The sequence below is a fragment of the Diceros bicornis genome, chromosome 18, assembly GCF_020826845.1.
Source record: "Diceros bicornis minor isolate mBicDic1 chromosome 18, mDicBic1.mat.cur, whole genome shotgun sequence".
NCBI classification, from domain to species: Eukaryota; Metazoa; Chordata; class Mammalia; order Perissodactyla; family Rhinocerotidae; genus Diceros; species Diceros bicornis.
The window spans coordinates 36,416,108-36,439,137 of record NC_080757.1 but is presented as its reverse complement, the minus strand read 5'-3'; the positions used below and the strand labels follow the sequence as shown (position 1 = coordinate 36,439,137).

General features: G+C 39.7%; 1 protein-coding gene across 5 annotated transcripts in view; it reads left to right on the top strand.

Annotated features, from left to right (window-relative positions):
• The first annotated feature begins 596 nt into the window (after positions 1–596).
• The window catches only part of KAT7 (lysine acetyltransferase 7), a 45,243-nt gene continuing 22,809 nt past the window's right edge, over positions 597–23,030 (top strand). For 2 of the 5 annotated variants that reach the window (XR_009222712.1, XM_058560719.1), the window contains exons 1-10: positions 597–781; positions 3,308–3,455; positions 5,992–6,168; positions 7,316–7,555; positions 7,839–7,919; positions 12,132–12,214; positions 15,724–15,813; positions 17,276–17,374; positions 19,936–20,046; positions 21,825–22,016. Coding sequence is in view for 4 of the 5 variants with exons in the window: in XM_058560719.1 (XP_058416702.1) it covers positions 767–781; positions 3,308–3,455; positions 5,992–6,168; positions 7,316–7,555; positions 7,839–7,919; positions 12,132–12,214; positions 15,724–15,813; positions 17,276–17,374; positions 19,936–20,046; positions 21,825–22,016 (1,236 nt within the window). In the remaining variant the exon portion in view is untranslated. The remainder of the gene's footprint in view (positions 782–3,307; positions 3,456–5,991; positions 6,169–7,315; positions 7,556–7,838; positions 7,920–12,131; positions 12,215–15,723; positions 15,814–17,275; positions 17,375–19,935; positions 20,047–21,824; positions 22,017–23,030) is intronic. The other 3 variants (XM_058560721.1, XM_058560720.1, XM_058560722.1) reach the window with 3 other exon arrangements.

The following is a 23,030-nucleotide window of genomic DNA, read 5'->3' as shown; positions in this document are numbered from 1 at the left end:
GCCTCCTCCTGCAACGTGAAAGACTAACTTACTCGCTGTTCGCTAATGGCAAGGACAATGTCTCCTCTACCAGGCAAGAAACTTCCTGATGATGGACGCTACCCCTTCGTTCCTTTTACGAGCCCCCATTCCCACCACTTTGAGACACAGGCCAGCTCTTAAAATACAGTTTCTTGAGCAAAGTATCCCTTCCCAAGTTTGAGTTTATATGCTAAACGGAGACGTCCTTTAGCCAATTAGGCAACGAATGGGTTAAATCTCAGCAACCTGATGGATTCTGGGGGTTTCCTTTCTCGACTTCAGAATTAAAACGACCGGGAAGGGGACTTTTGCCCAAGATAAAGATGAGAACCGTTAGCTTCAACTATCAGGCTTCTGCCCCAAACAAGAACGGCTACCCACGCCCACAAAGAGAGCCATTCCCCTAACTAAAAATGGCTGGCCCGGGTTTCTTCTATCGGTGCCACTTTTTGCCCCATTCCAAAATGGCGCTCACTGGCCTCAATGGAAGGAACTAAACCTCCCAGCACCCTCTCTAGCCAGTAACGTCAGGTGACGCGAGCCCCAACCGGAAGTGAAGGAAAAAGCGCCTCAGCCCGCGGCGCCTGCGCGGAAGGGTTTAGACGCTGTGAAGCAGGAGGCACTTGGGATCGTCCGCAGGATTGGGACTGCTACAGAGGCCGCCACGGAGCCCGCCGGAGCCACCGTTCCTACTGCTGCTGCCGCCGCTGCCCGAATCGGAACCGTCGGGCCGCAGCCGCCGGCAATGCCGCGAAGGAAGGTGAGAGGAACAGGACGGGAGGGATGGCGGGTTTCTAAGGACGGTCGATTGAGCAACGTGACGCAGTTAGCCACGCCTCACACTGGCTGGGCTCCAACTTCCCGCTCCCCGGAACCTAGCTCAGCAACCCTCTTTTCTGTCGGTACCCAACGGAAAAATGTGGGCCCGACCCTGGCCTCGGCCTATGCCTGCAACTATTCCCGCCCTCTGCTTGCCTGGCTCGGAGGCGTTCTTCTTGTTAATTGGTCGCTGCAACGTGTGGAAGAACATTGATTGGCTGATGACACCGCCCATTTGGGCCCAACGGTCACCTCCCCGCGTGCGGGGGCAGTGTCTGGCCCGGCCCTACCGCGCTCGGATTGGCTGTGGAGAACGATCCCTCCTCTCTTAATTGGCTGCCCTTGGCAATCTGTCCCGTGGGGGCGCGGTTTAGCGGGACCCCGATTGGTGGCGCGAATCCCGGCCCTTCCGGCTGGTGAAGCTAATCGGTGGAGAGGCGGGGTTTCGGAGCATCCTTCCTTTCCGGGCGGGGGGTACAACAAAGCGGAGGAGTGGGTGGTAGAGAACCAGCGCCCACTCCCAGGGGATCCCACTCTGGCCTGTTGCCTTTAAGCCATAATTTTTCCTTATTTGCCTAGTTGGACAGCGCCTAGAAAATGCAGTTCGTAAAATCAGAAACTTTCTAGAATTAGATGAGACTTACGAGATCACCTAGGGACACCCCCATCCCTTCTCTTTGCAGCTGAACAGAGGCCTAATGGATTACCTCAAGCCGCTCAATTAGGCAATGGCAGAGCCAGGACTACAGAACAAATCTAATTCAGTTCGACGAATGTTTATTGACTACTTGCTACGTGCTGGTTGCTGGGGATTCAAAAATTAATTCGATTTGATCCCTGGCTTAAGGAAATCACAGTCTGATGGAGAAAACAGACATATAAATGGCTGTAGAAGGATCTAGTAAATTTTCTATTTGGAAGTATATATACAAAGCGTTATGGGAGGGAAGTGAGGGAGCAATTGTCTGCTCTGGAGTAAGATGGGAAGTAGATTGGTGAAAGCCTGAGAGAAGAGCTGAGTTCCAGAGTCAGGCCTGGAAGGGATGGTCAGAGATGATCAGGGATTCAAATGTCTGGGTAATTGGACTAGACCACCTTTAAGACGTCTCCTTCATCCTATCAACTATCTGTGACTTTTTCTGGGGCCTCCACTCATTTCTGGGCAGATTACTCTTGCCATTTGGAAAGCTGGGTGGTATTCTCGCTCATTTTTGCAGAAATCTTTCTCTTCCCAGAGGTTTTCAAAAAAAATATTTACACTTTTTAATGTTTCTTAAAATGACTGCATCAGTAGGTGGTATTTATATTAAGGCTTACCAAATGCAGGAATAGTATTGGTGCCTTGGAATAGGTCCATAGTCCCCTTTCTGCAATTCCCAAATACAAAGAGCTCTTGAAGATGTAAGTTTTTTTAGTAATTTATTTGGTGGCAAAACCTGTTCTAAACTGTCCTGAGGCTACTTATAATTTTTGTGTGTCTCATTTAGTGTGATTGCTTTTATATCTTGCTGCAGAAATGTTAATAAGCTTGAGTTAATAAGTTAAGTAAGGGGGTGTTATTTGAAGGCTATATGCAAAGTGTTCCCTTTGAAAAATCTAAAAAATTATGAATTCTAAACACAACTGGCCCTAAGTGTTTTTGGATAAAGAATAGGGGACTTGTAGTTTGAAGCTTTGTATTGTTTTTTTAGCAAATACTCTTCCTATTCTGGTTTAGTAAAGAGTATAGTGTTAATGCTCAATTGATAAAAGTTATCTTTATGGCTAAATATGTCTCAGGAGGCTAATAATTAACAAATAATTATTAATTAAAAAGATAATAAAAGAACCCTCTGTTTTTGAATACCTATGAGTCTTCATGTGTAAGCTGCCTTTTTTTTTTTTTAAAGCATTCATATGGAGAAACTTAAAGGTAGATAACATAAGAAAGAATTTTACTCTTTTTCTGCTTAAGTTCTTTTGTGATCAGAATTGTGGACCGTGATATTTTGAGTTAGTGTATGGTTTTTTAAAATGTGATAGCTGTTTATGGAGATTTTGAACAAAAGCTACCCTAAAGTTAAATGGAGTCTAGCATTAACATTTGTGTCACTACCTTGGACTTTCTCTAAGTGCATGGTTATGCCAGCCAGACTATTTTGAGTTAGATAATTTTATTTCCAGTTTGTGGTACTGACCTTCAAATGGACTTGTTTCAGAGTTAGTGATAATATAGTAAGAATTAATTCTCTTTCTTCTAGTGATAATATAGTAAGAATTAATTCTCTTTCTTCATTTATTCAATAAAGGGGCATTATTTGTAGGTTTCTCCATTTAAGTGCTCTCAATAAAGGGAAGTTGGCTGTGGAGTCCTTTCTTAGGTTTGAACTTGGTGTTTTCAGCATCATGGTTGGTTTTATTTCCAGTGTTAATACAAACCCACAGAGTAAATGCTTCTGTGCTAATGTCTGGATCTATGGTGTTACAGAGGAATGCAGGCAGTAGTTCAGATGGAACCGAAGATTCCGATTTTTCTACAGATCTTGAGCACACAGATAGTTCAGAGAGCGATGGCACATCCCGGCGATCTGCCCGAGTCACCCGCTCCTCAGCCCGGCTGAGCCAGAGTTCCCAAGGTAAAAGCCTTCCTTCTTTTTGACTGTGCCTCACATCAACTCCCTGGTCATCATATCACTGTGCTAGTCAATGTGGAAACTGGTCTGTTGCCTGGTTGTAGATGACAGAATCTGGTAAAATGCAGAGTGACTGCAGAAGTGTCAGGTCTTTCAAAATGGTTCTTTTGGGGGTGCTGTCCAATTTGTAGACCCAAAGGAACCAAGTCTGTGTGACACAATTATGTCTTGAGTCATTTAATTTTTTTTAGATTACGCTTTTCCTATCAGTAAAATGGGAATGTTATCTTTTCAGTTTCTGTTAGAATGGGTTAAGTTTAGAGACTTAAAATAGTCTCTTGAACTTGTTATTGGAGGAGGCCCAACACTTCTAAAACTATGTTTAATTCTGTAATGTAGTCAGATACACAATTAATAGATAGAAATAGTTTACCCAACTATCAGTTGTAAATACCCAGAATTTTGCTTTGGTAGTAAAGGATAGAGAGTCGCAGTGTTGGAAGTTTCTCTAGTACAATTGACCATCTGGACTTAGATTGGAGGGTACGCCTGTCCCCTCCTTGCTCTGCTCTGGGATTCCCTGGGGAGGAAAGAAGGTTGCAGTTAATACAGAAAGATGATAAACAATAGATGATAAGGGGTTAAGGGGGAAAAAATGTAATATACTTTGAGCACTTAAATAGTGCTGATTTGGTTACTGCTGTATGTGCATGTTGCAAAATCAGAGAAGAACATCAGTTTTTCAGGCAAGAATGTGGAAACATTCTCTCTCAACAATGTTCCTGACTTTATTTTTGAATTTAACATTTCAGGTGAAGTATACCTGTTGTCTCTTGATTTCTCAACTTCTAAGTTTTTATTTTTTTAGCACAATGGGAATATTAAATGGCTGCTATAATTCAGGTGCTATGTTATGTACTGGCATGCCATGATAGAAAAATCATAGCTCCTGCCCTCAAGGAGCTCACAGTTTAGTGTGAGATATAGATATATAAACTGATCATGGTAGTGCGTTGTGGTAAGGCCTCTGAGAGAGGTTTGCATAGAATACTATGGGGCAGCCAACTTAGGCCAGATGGAAGTCTGAAAGAAGTTAGTAGCAATTTATAAGTTGAAAGATGGGAAAGTGTTATTATAGGCAAAGGAAACAGTATATGCAAAGGAAGAGGCATAATGTTCTTACAACCTGAAAGTTGTAAATATTCAAAATAGCTAGGAAATACATGAGCTCTGGGTCTCTTTCTAGTTATTATACTTCATGACCACAGAGTTACACAACTCCTGGGGGCACCATTCCTAGTGTGTTCTATGTAAGGTGGCCCTCTCTAAAGCAAAATGTAGACTGCATTGTAAATGGAGCCCCCTAAAGGCATGCATACTGATAACTTAGCTGTGTGCTACCTTTTACGCACAAGTTTGAGAATTTTAGTTTTTTTTTTTGGATAATCTATAAGATTTACATATTAGGATTTTTCATTGTTTAAAATATGCTTTAATTTCCGCTTTGAGTTTCTTTTATTCCTTGTTTAAGCGTCATCAGATTGGAGATGTAAAAAGGCTGCTGAGTGCTTCAGAATAGGTTTTGCCATCCAAAAGAACTGTAAAAGGTGTATTCTTGCCTTACCCCTTATGAATCTATTATGATTTTGCTTCGGGGTGTCAGGGTAATCAGGAAGGAAAAACGATCTCTGAGGAAAGGAACTATTTTTATGTTGTTACACCTTTAGTATTAGAATATCTGTTTTATGGTGGATTAGAATAAGGGAAGAAAGAAAGGATGCAGTTAATATTTATAAAGCATATTTATAGATCTACAGTAAGTGCTTTACATAAATTATCTCCCTTATTCCTCACAATAGTTGTATGAGGAATGTGCCCCTCGTATTTTCCTGTTTTTTTTTTTTTTTTTTTTTTTTTTTTTGTGAGGAGATCAGCCCTGAGCTAACATCCGCCAATCCTCCTCTTTTTTTTTTTGCTGAGGAAGACGGCCCTGGGCTAACATCGGTGCCCATCTTCCTCCACTTTATATGGGACGCCGCCACAGCATGGCTTACCAAGCAGTGCGTCGGTGCGCGCCCGGGATCCGAACCAGCGAACCCCGGGCCGCCGCAGCAGAGCATGTGCACGTAACTGCTTGCGCCACCGGGCCGGCCCCGTATTTTCCTGTTTTTATAGATCAAGAAACAGTCTTGGAGAGATGAACTTGCCCAAGATGCCACAGCTAGTTGGGAGTGGGATTGAATCCCATTCAGTTTTGATTCCAGAACCTAAGCTGTTGATTCTACACTATCTTGCATCTCTATACCTGATCTAGGTTCTTTTGCTTATATTTTATTTAATAAATAAATAGGATTTGTTCATTTTATTTAATTAATAGTAATTTAATTAATATTTTATTTAATAAATAAAAAGGATTTGTTGGATTTTGTGAAGTATGAAGAGGAGGGCCTACATGCCAATAAATCATATGGATGGGAAATAAAACAGATTTCTTTCTTTTTTCCTTAATTATTTTATTATCTTTTAAAATCGGCATCAGATTCTAGTCCTGTTCGAAATTTGCAGTCTTTTGGCACTGAGGAGCCTGCTTATTCTACCAGAAGAGTGACCCGTAGTCAGCAGCAGCCTACCCCAGTGACTCCGAAAAAATACCCACTTCGGCAGACTCGTTCGTCTGGCTCAGAAACTGAGCAAGTGGTTGACTTTTCAGATAGAGGTGAGTGGGTGTGGTGTGATTTGGACCCATTACAGAGAGTGTGGGCAGTTTCTCTTAAGGAAGGCATGGGGCCATGCAGATAGATGCCTAATACTGACATAATGCAACTAGGTGAAAGCTGTTTGCCTGATTCTTTTCTTATGTCTTGCTGAGGACAGTTTGGTACTAGAGTATTCTTGAAATTCAGAGTAGCTGGAGTGTATTGGATCAGACCGGCACTAGGCAAAGGGACTGGGGACCTCTTACCCACAGATGAAGAAGGCTTGAACTAGATTTTCTAAGGGCCATGAGCTTAATGAGCCATGCTTATCAGTTCATTTATCTCTGAATTTCTGAGGAGGAGTGACTTTCAGTAATGGGGAATGGTGAGCCCAAATTAGAGGCCTTAGAGCAGAGGTTACAGACTGGTGAGCTTCTAGCCTGCCAGCATGGTCAGTTGGTTTGCTTGCACAGTACTTACATTAAAAAAAAAATTTGTGTTGCCGATATTTGAAAATACAGAGATTTCATATAAAAACCTGGGTTACTAGTTTGTTTTGAAAATGGAAAGCTCTGGGAACAGTAGGTGGCCATTCACCCACAGTGATAATTGGCTGGAGCTGAATAGTGGTTGTCGTTGTGAGTTGGATAATCAGCTGTCTCTTTGGCCTTGCTCAGCCCCTGTAGGCATTTGGTTTGCAACCCCTGATTTAGAGTCAGAATTGTTAGATTACCAACAGCTAATTTAAGAGTCAAGTCCATTCACACTCTCACACCAAGTCTGTTCAATGTCACCCAGAAAGACAACCGTTTTCATTAGTCTTCCATCCGGTATATCTCCTGGAAGGAGAGTGGGATGGTAATGCTTTTTGAAAATTTATTTCTATCCAGTTTTGATTACCCGTGATTGGGGGCTTAGGAGAAACAGAAGTAAGTGAAATGTATTAGAGAAACCCCAAATTTAATTTTAGTCAGAAATTAAAGTTGCACAAAGGGAATGATGTTAGTTTCTCTTCATTTTCCGTTTAGCCTTAGAGCAGATAAATGGCTAAAAGTTACTGGTTAAAGCATAGAAGGAGGAACAGGGAAGCCTGTAAACTCTTCTGTATAGTAAACTTCTAGATAAATGAGCCCCATTTATGAGTTCTACCAATTGCTCTTACTTTAGAAACCAAAAATACAGCTGATCATGATGAGTCTCCACCTCGAACTCCAACTGGAAATGCACCTTCTTCCGAGTCTGACATAGACATCTCCAGCCCCAACGTGTCTCATGATGAGAGCATTGCCAAGGACATGTCCCTGAAAGACTCAGGCAGCGATCTCTCTCATCGCCCCAAGCGTCGTCGCTTCCATGAAAGCTACAATTTCAATATGAAGTGTCCTACCCCAGGCTGTAACTCTCTAGGTAAGTGTGCTCCAGCTTTATGACACCCTGTGTTCTGTGGTTCTCTCTCCCTCTGGAGTTAGGATCAACCAGAAATGTTGAGTGTTCTGTTGCAACCTAGCTTCTTAGGCACTTCAGTGATCACATGCTCAAAGTAACAATGAATTGCCCACTTGAATAAAAGTATTTCTGCTTCTTGGCCTGTTGTCCATAATAATAGATCTGGTTGCAAGAAAATTAACTGTGACTCACCGTTCAGTTTATTGAGAGCTTTTCCCAGTGAAAAATTCTTTCCTTTTTCCAGCAAAAACAAAACAGAAGACCAGTTACCTCCAAATACCTCATTGTATGGTGCATAGTTCAAGCTTAGAGAGGACTACAGAGGGTAAGCTGGTGCAGAACAGTGGTTGTATGGCCATACCTGTTAAGGAAATGAGAAAAACAGATTGCTGTGATGCTGAAAGAGTACAGATGAGACGCTGGCCTTTTGTGACTCCAGTAGTTTTAGGTCTTGTGGCTTTATGTACTTAGTAAGTATAAAGTAGATAACTTTTTTCTCAGGTAAATGAGTATATCATTATTTTCTTATGACTTTTACCCCTCACTGAGGGATTTTTGTAATGGTTTAAACCTTATCTGTGCTCCTTAGGTAAGCTTAGGTGCAAATATGGGGCTTAAGCTTTTGTCTAGAGTTGCAAGGCACTGATTGGGAGATAAGGGGCCTTTCACTACTGGGTTTGCATCTCAAATTTAGCCATAGAATGTGGTCATCAGATTCAGAAAAAAGGTAGAACAGAGTAAGTTGCTGTTATGCAGGGCACCAGTACGTTTTCCCTAGTATTTTATTTATTTGCATCCTTTCCTGGTCTTAGCAGCAGTTTCTCAGAGAATTTCAACCCATCAAAATGCATAAATAGAGGAGAAGTTCCCTTGAACACCATGCCAGTTGTCACTCAAGATAATTGTTTCAGGCCTAAATCAGTTTACTTGGGATAAATAATGAAAAACTAAGCATAGATGACATCATCATGTAAACACTAGTACCAAAGATAGCTAATATGCTTTAAGAGGGGAAGGGGATCTATTTGCCACACAGCAGGGAAAGGAACCTTATCCATGCATCCCTAAATTGTTACTTTTATTTTATGTACTGTGTTTAATCAGTTATTTAATTCTTTTTTTTTTTTTTTTTAAAGACACGTTTCTTTCTTTCTTTCTTTATTTTCCCCCCCAAAGCCCCAGTAGATAGTTGTATGTCATAGTTGCACAGCCTTCTAGTTGCTGTATGTGGGATGCGGCCTCGGCATGGCCGGAGAAGCGGTGTGTCGGTGCGCACCCGGGATCCGAACCCCGGCCGCCAGCAGCGGAGCGCGCGTACTTAACCGCTAAGCCACGGGGCCGGCCCCTCAGTTATTTAATTCTTATTGAATGTTTGCCATGTGCCAGATACTGTTTTAATTTCTGGTGATGTCATTGTGAACATGTCAGAGTCCCTACCCTGATGGAGCTTGCAGTCTAACCAGGGACGGCAAAACAGCTAGATAACATAGTACATCAACTAGACATATGTGCTATGAAGGAAAATAAAGTAGGGAGTACAGAGAGGGTAAGATATTATTACACACACACACACGAACACACATACACATGGTAGATTAGGGAAAGCCACTCTGATATGGTGACATTTGAGCAGAAACCTGAAAGAAGTGAGAAAGAGTGAACCATTTGAATATCTGGGGGATACGCATTATGGGTAGAGGGAACAGCAAGTGCAAAGGGTCTGGGGCAGGAGAATGCTTAACTAGTTTCAGGCATACTTAGGGCCAATATGCCTGGGGTAGGTAGACCAGAATGGAGAGGAGGAGGTGAGGTCAGAGTAGGGCCTGATTATGTGTTATTTGTGCCCAGGACTTAGCCCTCTTGTGATAGACTAGAGGGTAAGTGTAATCTATTGCATCAGAGGAAAGTTTACTTTGACTTTTGTTTTTAATGTACTGGTGAAGTTTGAAAAGTATGAACCTGAGCTTCCAAAATTATTCTTGATCCTGTTCCGCTCTTTATCTTAGGAAAAAGAATGTCATTAATTTTTTTGTTATAGTTTTGGTATGAAAGTATTATGTGCTTTTGAAAAATTAAAACCCTACAGGAGCGTTAGAAGTGCATAAGTAAAAGTTCTCCTTCACTCATATCCCCAGAATCATGCCCCAGATATAAAACTACTGTTGGTAGTTTTTTATGAATGCTTCTAGTAAGTTTCTATACATATATAAGCATGCATGTGTATGTATGTATATTTCTTTTTTGTTATTCATAAAAAGGAAAATAGACAATAGATGGTTTGACATTTTGGATATGTTACATTATTAGCACTGAGAGGTCTATCTGTTTAAAGGCTACAGAGAATTCCATTATATTGATAGTTCATAAATTATTTAAATTATCCCATATTCATTGACATTTTGATTGTTTCTCATTTTTAGTTATTTTGAACAATACTGTAATGGATAGCCTTGTATGTACGTATTTTGGTGTCTTTCTAGAAAATCTGTTGGATAAATTCGTAGCAGTGGAATTGCTAGGTCAGTAGATCAGCCATTATTTTTTTAAACTTTTAGTATAGACACATTAGATTCGGTTTTAACTTACATATAATAAAATAAGACATGACTGGAGTAACGTGCTCAGAAGTTGTAGGTGCCTGATACCTCAAAAGGTGTGCTGCAGTGGGGATTTTATGTTTTGTATGTGGTCTTTGATTACTGAGGTTAGTTTTTTGTGTCTAAGATCGATTGTATGGAAATCTGAAATTACGTTTCTAATAATACAGTCCCAGAGAAATGGCAGCCTGCATATCGCATATTAATTCCCCTCTCCCTCAATGCTTGGACAATTTTTGCCCTTTAAAACTTACTCTATAAGTCATGTTGTATAATTTTTAAATCGCAATGTCTCCTTTACCCAAAATTAAATGTCTTTTTTCCGTGAAGGAAAGGTGAAGATTTTTGTAAACTGGCAATTTAGCTTAGCTAATTTATCTTCTTATCTCATTAGCATTGTCTTATCATCCCTCTCAATCTTAGGTGTTTTATAAACCTTTTGGTTGAAGAGACATGTAAAAAGGAAATAATGTTTATGCAATTCCCTGTGTGTTTTCACAAACCACATGAAAAATAGAAAAATGAAGAGACACTCCTTTAGATAAAATGAGCTTTCTGTATTGTTATTCCTAACATTTTCCCCTCTTAAGAGGGCCTGGTGCAAACTGCCTGTTTAAAAGTTTGATTATAGAAAAAGCCTAAATCTTTAAACAAAACCAGCCCCCCCCCCCCCAAAATGAGTATATTTAATCTGGTCCAAAATTATCAAAATAGGTTTATTTATATGATAGAAAAGGCCATTTCCTTCTCTATTTTTCATAAGTTTCCTTTGGTTATTAAAAGAAGTTCAATTCAGGGACCAGTGGTTAAGTTCACATGCTCCGGTTCTGTGGCCTGGGGTTTGCAGGTTCAGGTCCTGGGTACAGACCTATGCACCACTCATCGAGCCATGCTGTGGCAGCATCCAGTATACAAAATAGAGGAAGATGGGCACAGATGTTAGTTCAGGGCTAATCTTCCTCAGCAAAGAGAGGAAGATTGTCAACGGATGTTAGCTCAGGGTTGATCTTCCTCACCAAAAAAAAAAAAAAAAGTTCAGATTGAATAGCATTGCATAATAGAAAGGAAAGTACACTTATTATACATATTACATATGACTTGATCAATTTAACATAGGAAAGTTAAATTCCACCAAAAGAAAATAATCCTGCTTGTAATTTTGTGCCTTTATTATAAACGTATGGTTTTATGACATTTTGGAATTTGAGAAATATGTCATCGGAACAGAAGGAATTAACAATTTATATTACAATTTATATATATATGTATATTAAATTATTGAGGTCATAATGGTTTATAACGTGTAATTTCAGATGTACATTATTATTTATCAGTTTCTATATAGACTGCATCGTGCTCACCACCAAGAGTCTAATTTTTATCTGTCACCATATATATGTTCCCCTTTACCCACTCCCCAACCCCTTTACCCTCTGGTAACCACTAATCTGTTCTCTTTATTCGTGTGTTTGTTTATGTTCCACGTATGAGTGAAATCATGTGGTGTTTGTCTTTCTCTGGCTTATTTTGCTTAACGTAACACCGTTAAGGTCCATCCATGTTGTTGCGGATGGGATGATTTTATCTTTTTTTTTATGGCTGAGTAGTATTCCATCGTGTGTGTGTGTGTGTGTGTGTGTGTGTGTGTGTGTGTGTACACACACCACATCTTCTTTATCCATTCATCAGTTTACAATTTATATTGAACATACACAAGTATATTCAAAGAGTGCCAGATCCAACTTGTGGAAGAAAAGAATTTATTGTGTGTGCAAGTTATGGCCCTAACAGCACTTACCTTTGATGGATTCAATCTGTGATCAGACATATATTTGATAAAAACGATAGAGCAAATAAACAAGTTTGTCATAGAGAAGAATATCACTTTCTAAGCTTAAGCTTATTCTATCTTGAGATTAAGTTTTTCCCTTCCTTAACAGGACACCTTACAGGAAAACACGAGAGACATTTCTCCATTTCAGGATGTCCGCTCTATCATAACCTCTCAGCCGACGAATGCAAGGTAATTGTATTCTCATTTATTCAACATACACTTATTGAGTGCTTACCATTTGCCAGGCACTTTGCTAAACAATGGGGATATAGTATGAACAAAATGAGCAAGGTCCTTCTTACATTCTAGTGGAGAAAACATCATAAAAAACAACTGTGTTTTTTAACAAAATAGACAAATAAAAGAATTATAGTATGTAATGGGTGCTTTGAAAGGAAATAACAAGGAGGTTATGTATGGAATATTTGGAACATCACCTTCTAGTGCTTTGATGTTTTCCATTGAAAGTTAACTTCAGAGACTGCTAGGAACCTTTTCTACTAAGGAATGATTTGCATAAATATGTGATCTCAATATTTATGCATTAAGTTCTGTTATAAATCTATGAAAACATTTTACTTTTAAAAAGTTGTTCATAGTTATTCTCTTTCTCCATCTATTTCTGCGGAATACTTTTCATTTTTTGTTGTTACTCTCTATGACACCTACTCTTGGCTTATTCTTGTTTTAAATTCTTGAAAAATATAGTCCTAAATAACCTTCGGGATTTTGGAATAATGGATTTAGGAGTAGAGCCTAAGATCTTAATTTGTATGTTCCTATATGGACTGCTACCGAGGATGGAACTAAAAACTAATTATGGGGAGGCAGGAGTTGAAAATGTTATTAATTAAATGGATTGCTTGGGTAGTATTTGGACAGGTTATCCAAGCTGGTTAGAGGAAAGTATTAATTGTTGTTTTTGTGGTTGTTATTTTACTAATAAGGCCGGGGTCATGGGTTTATTCCTGTCTGAGCCAGTTTCATCCTGTGAAGAATTAGATTCCCCAGCTAACATTAATTCTCCCTGATTCAGGAATTTGTTCTCTTGTTTACAAGTAGACCACACGATGGAAAGTTTCTTTGTGTGTTTAGTCTTTCAGCAAAGTAGTATATTTTCAGTGCTTGTATGCATTTTAAGGTTGAGGACACTTACTCTTATTTTTCTTCATTCCAAATCTCTTGTATAAGCAAGACAGTTTCTTCCATTCTGTTTAAGTAAGTGGTAGGTCTTCCAGTTATCTTCCCTTAGTCTGAGACCAGATCAAAACAGGAACAACTCTGCCAACGTCTGCGTCACAAGCTGACAAGGTATTAGGTGCTTCTTTCTCTGAAAATAACTGTGATCTCTCTTTTTTGAGAGTTGTTCTCTACCGCTTGTCTTTAAATATAATAATCTGATACTGTGGATGGTTTTACATAAAAGTCTTCCTAAGGTATAGCTTTAAAAATTGTTGGCTTGTAGCAATAGGAACATGTTACCTTAAGCAATTTATTTTTAAAAAAGAAAAAGAAAAATTTTAGTTTGGGAAACAAAATTCTGAAAAAAAGAAAGCATCTCCTGGATTTTTCCTCTTTTGTGCTCTCTTCTTGACAAGGGGAATCAAGTTCAGCGTAATCCATCTCTACTACTGGAACATGTGCTTGGAGGACCAGGAGAGTTTTTGAAAGATATTTATTTTTATTACATTTAGGATCCCAAATGGAAACATTAGACTAATTTCTCACATTTATTAAAAGCTCTAGCATTTTTAAAGTACTTGCACATACATGATTACTCTGAGTTTCCTGGTAAACAGTTACAATCAGTGATATTACCATTTTTATTCAGTCAGATTTCTGTGAGTGCATGTCCCAAGCACTGCACAGGTATCTGAGGGATGCTGTGAATGAGATGAAAGACTGCATTCAAGGAGCTTACATTCTCCTGGGGGAGGCAAAATCAACATATAAATTAATAAGTAAATAAGAATTTCATGTAGTGATAAATGCTGTGAGGAACAAATAGACTAAAGATACAGAGAGTGTTTAGGGCTGATGGGGGTATGGCACTGCTTTTGCTTGGGTCGTTTAGGAAGACCTGGAATTGGCATTTGATCTGAGTCATGACTGATGGTGAAGAGGCAGTTAGTTGTGTCAGGATCTAGGAGAAGAGATCTAAGTAGAATGAGCAAGTGCAAAGGCTATGAGGTGGGGATAAACTGTTGGGTTTGAGGAATCGAAAGTATGCCTGTGTGGCTGGAGCATCATGGGAAATGAAGAAGCAGGATCCAGGTCGTGAAGGACCTGTAGGCTTTGGCACAAGGAGTGTGTTGTTATTGTCACGGCAATGGGAAGCATTTGGAGGGCTTTAGCAGAGGTGTGATATAATTTCATAAGCACTTTTTAAAATCACAGCTTGCTTGTATGTGGAGAATGGACTGGAGGGGGCAAGAGTTGACCCAGAGTAGACTAGTTGGAAGGCTCCTCCAAGTTCAGGTAATAGATGGTAGCCTGGGCTGGTGTTGTATCAGTGGAGATAGTAAGAATTGGTTGCATTCAGGATATATTTTGGAGGGGAGCCGCGTAATAGATTTGATGTGAGGTGTGAGAGAAAGAGAAGAATCAAGGATGACATTCAAGTTTTTGACCTGATCAGTTGTTTAGAAAATACTGCTATTTATTGATACAGGGAAGAATTAGGGTTAAGCAGATTTGAGGGGGGACGTCAGTCGTTCTCTTTTGACCATGATGAGTTTTAGTGTTGAAGTTGAACAGGCAGCTGGATATGAGTTCTTCACTTCCCAGAAGATGAAACTGAAACTATTGGAGAGCTAATGTAATTTAAGATCACATAACTACAGATTTAAGTTTCTCTATAGCCTTGACCCCAGGTATCCAACCTTTTCTTTGTGCTCATCACTCTATTCTTGCGCTTCCTCATACTGTTTCTTATGCCTTGTACAGTGGAAAGAGTCCAGGCTCAGAGTCATCAGACTTAATTAAAATCTTAGCTTTACCACCGTTTAGTTGTACAGTCATGCGCCGCATAACGACGTTTCAGTCAACAATGGACTGCATATACAATGGTGGTCCCTTAAAACTAATACCATCTAGCCTAGGTGTGTGGTAGACAATCCCATCTAGGTTTGTGTAAGAACACTCTATGATGTTTGCACAATGACGAAATCGCATAACGCATTTTTTGGAATGTATTCCCGTTGTTAAGTGGCGCATGACTGTAATTATTTCACTTGTCTGATTCTCAGTTAATGGCTGAGAAAACAGAATGTGGAGTTTGCCTTATTTCTTTCTTATAGAGATTGTGATAATAAATGTGAAGACCCTTTAAAAGTAAAAGTACAGGGCCTTCCTGGTGGCGTAGCGGTTAAGTGCGCGGGCTCCGCTTCTGCTGCCCGAGGGTTCGAGGGCCGGATCCCAGGCGTGCACGATGCACCGCTTGTCAAGCCGTGCTGTGGTGGCGTCCTGTGTAAAGTAGAGGAAGATGGGTACGGATGTTACCCCAGGGCCAATCTTCCTCAGCAAAAAGAGGAGAATTGGCATTGGATGTTAGCTCAGGGCTAATCTTCCTCACACACACACACACACACACACAAAAAGTACAGCATAAATTCAAGGGATTACTATTGTATTCTTATGCTTTAAGTAAACATAGCCTTAGAAGCAGGTGGATTTATTGACGTTGTTGATGGTTACAGGTGAGAGCACAGAGCCGGGATAAGCAGATAGAAGAAAGGATGCTGTCCCACAGGCAAGATGACAACAACAGGCATGCAACCAGGCACCAGGTATGGGCCTTGTTAAAGCTCTGGCCGTTCACAGTTTAAGAGCCAAGTCTTGGATCTCCTCTGCCCCATAACTGTGTTTAGGTGTATCCATGCCTCTGGTTTCCTATGGTTTATCTAAATGACTGGTCTTCAGTCATAAACTCAGAATCATATTTGTCTTCCAAATAGTAAATTTTCATGAAACGAACACTTCTACCTTATAAATGAAGGAATCATGCTATCTCTAATAATAATAATAATAATAATAATAATAAGAGAATAATAGTAAAAGATAATCCTGATTATTTGGGAGATTACACTTGCTGCTCTATTTCCTCATTTTCCATCTACTTTTTAATCCATTGTAATTCACCTTCAGACCCCTCTGCTCTGCTGGCATGTTTCCAGGGTCATCAGTGGCTTTTCCTTAGCGTTTGACACTTGTTCATTATGTCATTTGTCTTCTACTTCTCTCTTCACTGGGCTTCCAAGATGCTGCTTTGCCCGAATCCTTCTTCCTCTCTGAACATTCATGCCTGTTGATTACACTTAATTCCTTGTTCCTCCCTGAATGCCTTTGGTCTTTGCTCTTGCTGTTTTTCTGCCTAAAACTCTATACCTATACCAAGAAGAGATTGTATTTATTCCTCAAGGTCTTGTGCAACTCTCCACTGTTGTAGGAGTTCTTCCCAAATCTTCTTCTACCATGAATGAATTCCTTGCTCATGTATTCCCATAGTAATGTTCTTAGAATGTTAGTTTAGCCCTTTTCACATTACATATACGTAGCTCATCATATGGATGTCTGTTGTTGTGGTTAGATTATGAGTCAGCACGAGAAGCATGGTGATGAGGGAGTTGGGCTTTGGAGCCAAACAGATCTGGATTTGAATACTGTGATTCTCTTATTCTAGCTGTGTGGTCTTGGGTAGATCAGCAGACCTCCCTAAACTTTATTTCTTTGTTAATAAAAAGGAGTGAATAATAGCTACCTGGCAGGATAAATTATGCATATAAAGTACCCATCCTCAGTGCGTGGAAGTAATAAGTGCTCTTTAAGTGGTAGCTACACTTTTTTTCGTTGTCTGTCTTGGGTTCTATTCTTATTCAGTTCTTAAATTTTTATTCATTTTTGTGTCAGTACTTGGAAAACAGTAAGCATACAATAAATACCTATTGAATTGAAATGATCCTTGTTTTATTCCTGTTGCTTTGGTGGGGACTTGCATCCTTAATTTATGTCCTGTTTGGGTTAATATTAAAATAAGTACATTCCTGAACTCATATTAACTGACAGGGAGGGTAATGGTCTAGGTGATGAGGGAACCTGATTTGGAACTTTAAAATTGCTGTAGGATTTACAGGATGGTTGTAACACATCTGGTGTCCCCCCTCCCACCTTTTTTGGTTACTTTGATTTTGAAACTTAATTACATAATGGGTTTTCTAGCCAGCTTCTCAGTTTTCTCCTTTTTCCTTTTAGGCACCAACAGAGAGGCAGCTGCGATATAAGGAAAAGGTGGCTGAACTCAGGAAGAAAAGGAATTCCGGGCTGAGCAAAGAACAGAAAGAGAAATACATGGTGAGAAAAAGTTAAATATTTAATTAGCATGAAGCCTTGCTCTCACATTTGATTCCTTTTGGTTTCTAAGCTTCTGCTTTTCAGGTTTGCCATTTGGTATTCGAAGGACTCTTCTCTGGCAGTTAGAGTTTACTATAATCCCCCAAAAGGGGGTTGTTAAGAGTGGAAACAGGAAGTCTTCGAGAAACAAAATACTGTTAGAATTTAGATGAAAAAAAATTCAATCGTTTAGTTGTTTGTAAACCTCACTTGAGCTTTAAAGGGTTAAATTCACCCACTCAAACAAATACCATGATATTGGAGATGTCTGTATAATGAAAAATATTCAAGCGAAGCAGTATCTACTTATTTTAAGGAAAAATAAAATGTCTACATGATAAAAGGTATTAATCGGATAATGTATTCTATAATAGATCTTTTTGTAGTTTTACTTTTTTTTTTAGTTTTAAAAGTAATGCACATTTGTAATAGAAAATATAGAATGGTTAAGAAAAGTGTATAGAAATAAACATTACCACAGTTAGCTTTTTGGGTTATATCCTTCTGGCTTTTTACGTAATGCCTTATTTACATAATTTGGATATTACTATAAGTAGTTTTGAATTCTGTGTTTTCTCTTAAATATTTTGAACTAATTTCCTCATTTCAATTAAAATTCTTCAAAAAATTTTTTGCATAAGACAATTTTTATGTAAAGATTCATTTTGTCATAAATGTATTAATAAATGCTTACTATTGAGAATACCAAAAATATAGAGAAGAAAAATTCCAAGGAAAATCACCCACCAAGATATAAACCACTGTTAACATATTGGCATGTGATCTCTTTTTATGATGTGTATTTTTACTTTATTTTTTCGTGGAGTTGGAATATTTGCTGATTTAGTCATTAGAATAATTATGAAAAGTATGTTTTGTGGATATTTAGATAGCATGGCTTCCCTAAGACAAAAATATGCCAAACTATGTAGTTACTTTTTTGGTAGTCATCACTGTCTTGAAAATGATAACCATATGAATAAAGGGAGATGGGCCAATATGAGATGACTGGTGGGCTGTGGGGTGAATTTGTTGAGTTTGTAGACGGAGGGCTCTAGTGGTGAGCTGTAGGGTGCAAGGTTGTATGCTTTTTCTGTCTTATTCAATGTTTTTATTTTCAGATTGGGTAGGGGGTAATAACACGATAGATAACACCATTTATTGAGTGCTTATGTGCTAGGCACTGTGGTTATGTTTCTCCCATAATCTTTGTAACAAAGTTGAATGGTGTTTCACCTGTTTTATAGATGGGAAACTGAGGTTTTGAGAGGTAATTTGCCTGCAATCATACATGTAGAGTGTCTGAGGTAAAAGTTCCTGAAATTTATCTCCCAATCATCTGCTTTCCAGTAGTTTGGGCTAGTTATTTGGACCCAGCCTTCCTGGTAAAATGCTGGATAGGATTTTTTTTTAAGCTTTTAAAAAAACAGGTTCGTGAAACTAGAAGAAATAACTAATGCTTAGAACCTAAATCTTAGATACAGAGTCCAAATTCAAAAAGATATCCATCAGATGGGTGCAGATTAACTCGAAGAAATTTTACTAGGGGTAAAGGTACTGATGAATGGTTCCTTCATATGCTAATATATGTGTGAAATCTGTAATGTTCTTCCTGGGATGAGCCATCCAATCCATTTAACAATCATTATCTCCTATTCTCTGGGTGAGAGGTGGAGTCTAGGAAGGAGTGGGAAGGGCTAGAATCAAAGGTTTAAAAGAAGTTTCCACGGTGCAGTTTCTTTCCTGTGAAGGGATACTTGTAGTGAACTGCAATGGTAAGATTTGATAATTATTTAAAACTGGATTATTTTTATGCTTCTAATTTTCTATGACTATTCCCTCTTTTGTTCTTGCTTGATATTTAGTAAAACATTTTTCAGAAAGGCCAGCCTGTTTTTTCTGTACACTTAGGCTGGAGTTCTGAAGTGGGAGCATTATAGTGCCTTTGGCGGAGAGCCTAACGGTGGGTGCAGCAATTCAAGTGAAAGACTTTACGAAAGACTGCTTAGTCCAACTGCCCCTTCCTGCCTGCCAAGTTTCCTTTAGATCTAAAATCTTAGACTTAAGTCTTAGAGATTCTGTGTTTTGTTTTTAAGTGGGGAAATATCCATCAAGGTTCCTTCCAGATCTTAAGGTTCTAGGAATTTGTAGTGCCTTTGGGTTTGTTGTATTTTATTTATTTGTACTGTCATGCATATTTTCAAAGAAAGAAAAGGAGGCATAGAGTTCTGGTCCTTGAGGTGCTCATTTAGAGATAGAAGAATGAAACTCCCTTTTGGAGAGGTTGTAAGAGCATTTCCTTGCAGATTCACTAGGGTAGGTAGTGGTGTCTTCTGGCATTAACCTGCCTGATTTGTCTTGTGCTCGATCCCTATTGCCTAGTATAATGTATAATGCCTGGCATATAGTTGACACTAAATAAATACCTTATGGTTCTGTTTGGCCCTTTGGTTGACATCGATTGAAATGAAATAGATAAGTTCTCAGAAGCAGAGGGTATCACGCTCTGGTTATTTCCCTAGGAACACAGGCAGACCTATGGGAACACTCGGGAACCTCTCTTGGAAAACCTGACTAGCGAGTACGACTTGGATCTTTTCCGAAGAGCACAAGCCCGGGCTTCAGAGGATTTGGTGAGTATTAAAACCTCCAAGCTGAGGACCACTTGTAAAGGACACTTAGAACTACCAAGAAAAATGATTAGCAGTCAGTTTGATGGGAATTGGATGTACCTTGCTGCTTGAATCTCTTTTCCCTTCCCCCAGCTATCCTTATTTGAGACTGTCTTTCTTCTCATTCATATTTAAAATTAATTACCCCTCCTCCCTTCCCTTGTCCCTTTCCTCTCCACCTCAACTCCTGGAAGGACCTGTTTGGTGGAGGTGGTAAGCTGGATAAAACAATAGGAGCCACTTTGTCTCAGTTGGGTAATTTGCAATTCTGAGAACCTCTAGACTAGGAGATACCTCTTTCTGTTGTCCTCTTAACCCAAACAAGAACTCCCCTTTGCAGGGTTGCCTCAGCACTGCAATACTGCTGTAAAAGAATAAAAAGAGCAGTGAAGAGGGATAATGGAAAAAGGTGGTTGTCAGATATTTTATTGTTTTTTGTTTTGTTGTGTTTTGTTTTTTTTGTGAGGAAGATCAGCTCTGAGCTAACATCTGATACCAATCCTCCTCCTCTTTTTGCTGAGGAAGATCGGCCCTGAGCTAACATACGTGCCCATCTTCCTCTACATTATATGGGACGCCGCCACAGCATGGCTCAACAAGCAGTGCGTCAGTGTGCGCCCGGGATCCAAACCTGCAAACCCTGGGCCGCTGCAGCGGAGCGCGTGCACTTAACCACTTGCGCCACCAGGCCAGCCCCTATTAGCTATATTAGAATTAATCTTTGACACAGCACAGCCAAGTTTTATATATTAAGATGGTTTTCTGTTAGTTAACATTTAGTTTTGATACCCTAGCAGAATTTTCAACAACTTTGCTTTAAGAAAATTGTGATTGAGTTGACCTCTGATTTTAATGGATTAAATGTGTTCCGGGAAACTTAGTTTGTAAAGCAAATCTCATCTTCCTTTTTTTTTTTTTTCAAAATAATATCGAATACTTAATTTAAAAATCCCGGAATAGACTTGTTGCAAGTTTTGTGGGAGGCAGGGTTTGATAGCTGCCCTTGGCTGGCATGGGCTGTTACTGCTGCTTTTCTCTGTCCTACTCTGGAACAGCCTTTCCTAGGCTAACCTGTCACAACTCTCCACCTGGTTATGTTAAAAATGATTTCTGTAGCTAACTTGCAGCAACGAGTGGGGATAGAGATCCAAAAATATTTTCTGCTTTCCAGACTTTAGACTCCAGAATTAAAGCGTCGTCTATGTTTCAAAAATATTTTTTCAAGGACCTGAGTTGAGAGGGTGGCCACTGTGGGTATGCATCACACAGATCCACACAGCTTTATAAAAGCTTCTGCAGATACGTAAAATACGTTTTAGATAATCTTTTCTGTTTAGTTTTAGAATGTTTTGTAAAGATGGGGAGTTTTTATTTGTAGTAGATTGTCTTTTATAATCAAGTTTGGTTCAGGCTGATAAAAACGAAATTTTAGCAAGGACTTGTTCTGATGTTCAAAAGATGAGGCCCAGAGTGTGGTAGGGAGCAGAGAAAAGCCACTCTGTATAGAGACCTGTGCTCTGGGCAGTGTGGATAGTAAGTTTTCCATAAGCCTTCCTGATTATCCATGCCCGTTGTAGCCCTCTTTAATGCAAGTTTTTCATGAGTTAGAAGCCAAATCTGTCTTCAGTTTTTTTCCCATAGCCTAGCATGGTAACATGCACGTAAGCTTACTACAGGCTTTTAAAAACAAAGGTGATCAATTGTAATCCTCCTTTGACTTGATTTCTTCTCTTCAATAGGAGAAGTTGAGGCTGCAAGGCCAAATCACAGAGGGGAGCAACATGATTAAAACAATTGCTTTTGGTCGCTATGAGCTTGATACTTGGTACCATTCTCCGTATCCTGAAGAATATGCACGACTGGGACGCCTCTACATGTGTGAATTCTGCTTAAAATACATGAAGAGCCAAACAATACTCCGCCGACACATGGTAAGTTGTCTGGGGTTCCATGACCATGATAGTGATAAGCTGTAGGATCTCTAGCTTTTGTTGTCTGTCTAGATGACATCAGTCCAAGCATCTCTCAGTGGTCCACAGCAATGGGAAGAAGGCGTAGGAAATTGAAAGCCACATTTGAGCAGGGGAGTATACAGCCTATGGCATGGCTGATGCTCACCTTAACGACATCCTGTCATACACATCTCCCTGTCTTTTTTCTTGCTGCCTGCTCTTCTCCATTTCTTCCTTGGGATATGAATTACCTCTGCCTATAGTTTTTCTGTGTCCCAAACTAGATGAAAATAAATAAACTTCATTAGACAGGCAGGGACAACGGGACTCACCTCTGTATCCCTAGCAACTAGCGTGGGCAATAATAAATGTGCAATAAGTGTGTGTTGAATGAACACTTATTTAAGGGAGACAAATTATGAAATTTTGGTTCCTTTCCCTCGTTTAGTGCTTTCTGGTTTCTGAGCGTTCTTCCTATTAAAATAGAAATAGAGACTTGCATCTGATTTTATTATTGACAAATAGGCTTACTAGGTATTTTGCAGCTTTAAGCCATTTTTCTTTCCCTAGTTGTGGAATGACGAGTCTTGTCTTAAAGGGAATTTCTGTCAGAGAGTAGGGATGGGAAAGGGTAAGGGGTAGAGATTAGTCTGTCAGACAGGGAAACCTTTTTTCTTGTTTCTATAGTCACAACATAAATTGACTTAGGCCTTTTAGGGTGTCTCTTCTTCCTTCCCGTTCTAGCTTCATTTCCCAGGATTTCCATATGCTGAGCATCTACAACCCAGGCTTCCTGTGCTTTTTGTCGTGAGGCTTTTCTCCCCAGTGTGGCCATGCTGCTTTTTTGTGTTCCCAGCTCTAGAGCGCACGGTCTATAGTCTTGTGGCCCAGAACCACCGCTGTGAATTAAGCACGCCAGACTCCAGCACACTTTACTTGGGCTGGGGAACGAGTGCTGGAGGGGAGGTGATGGCTGGGGACTGGTGAGAACAC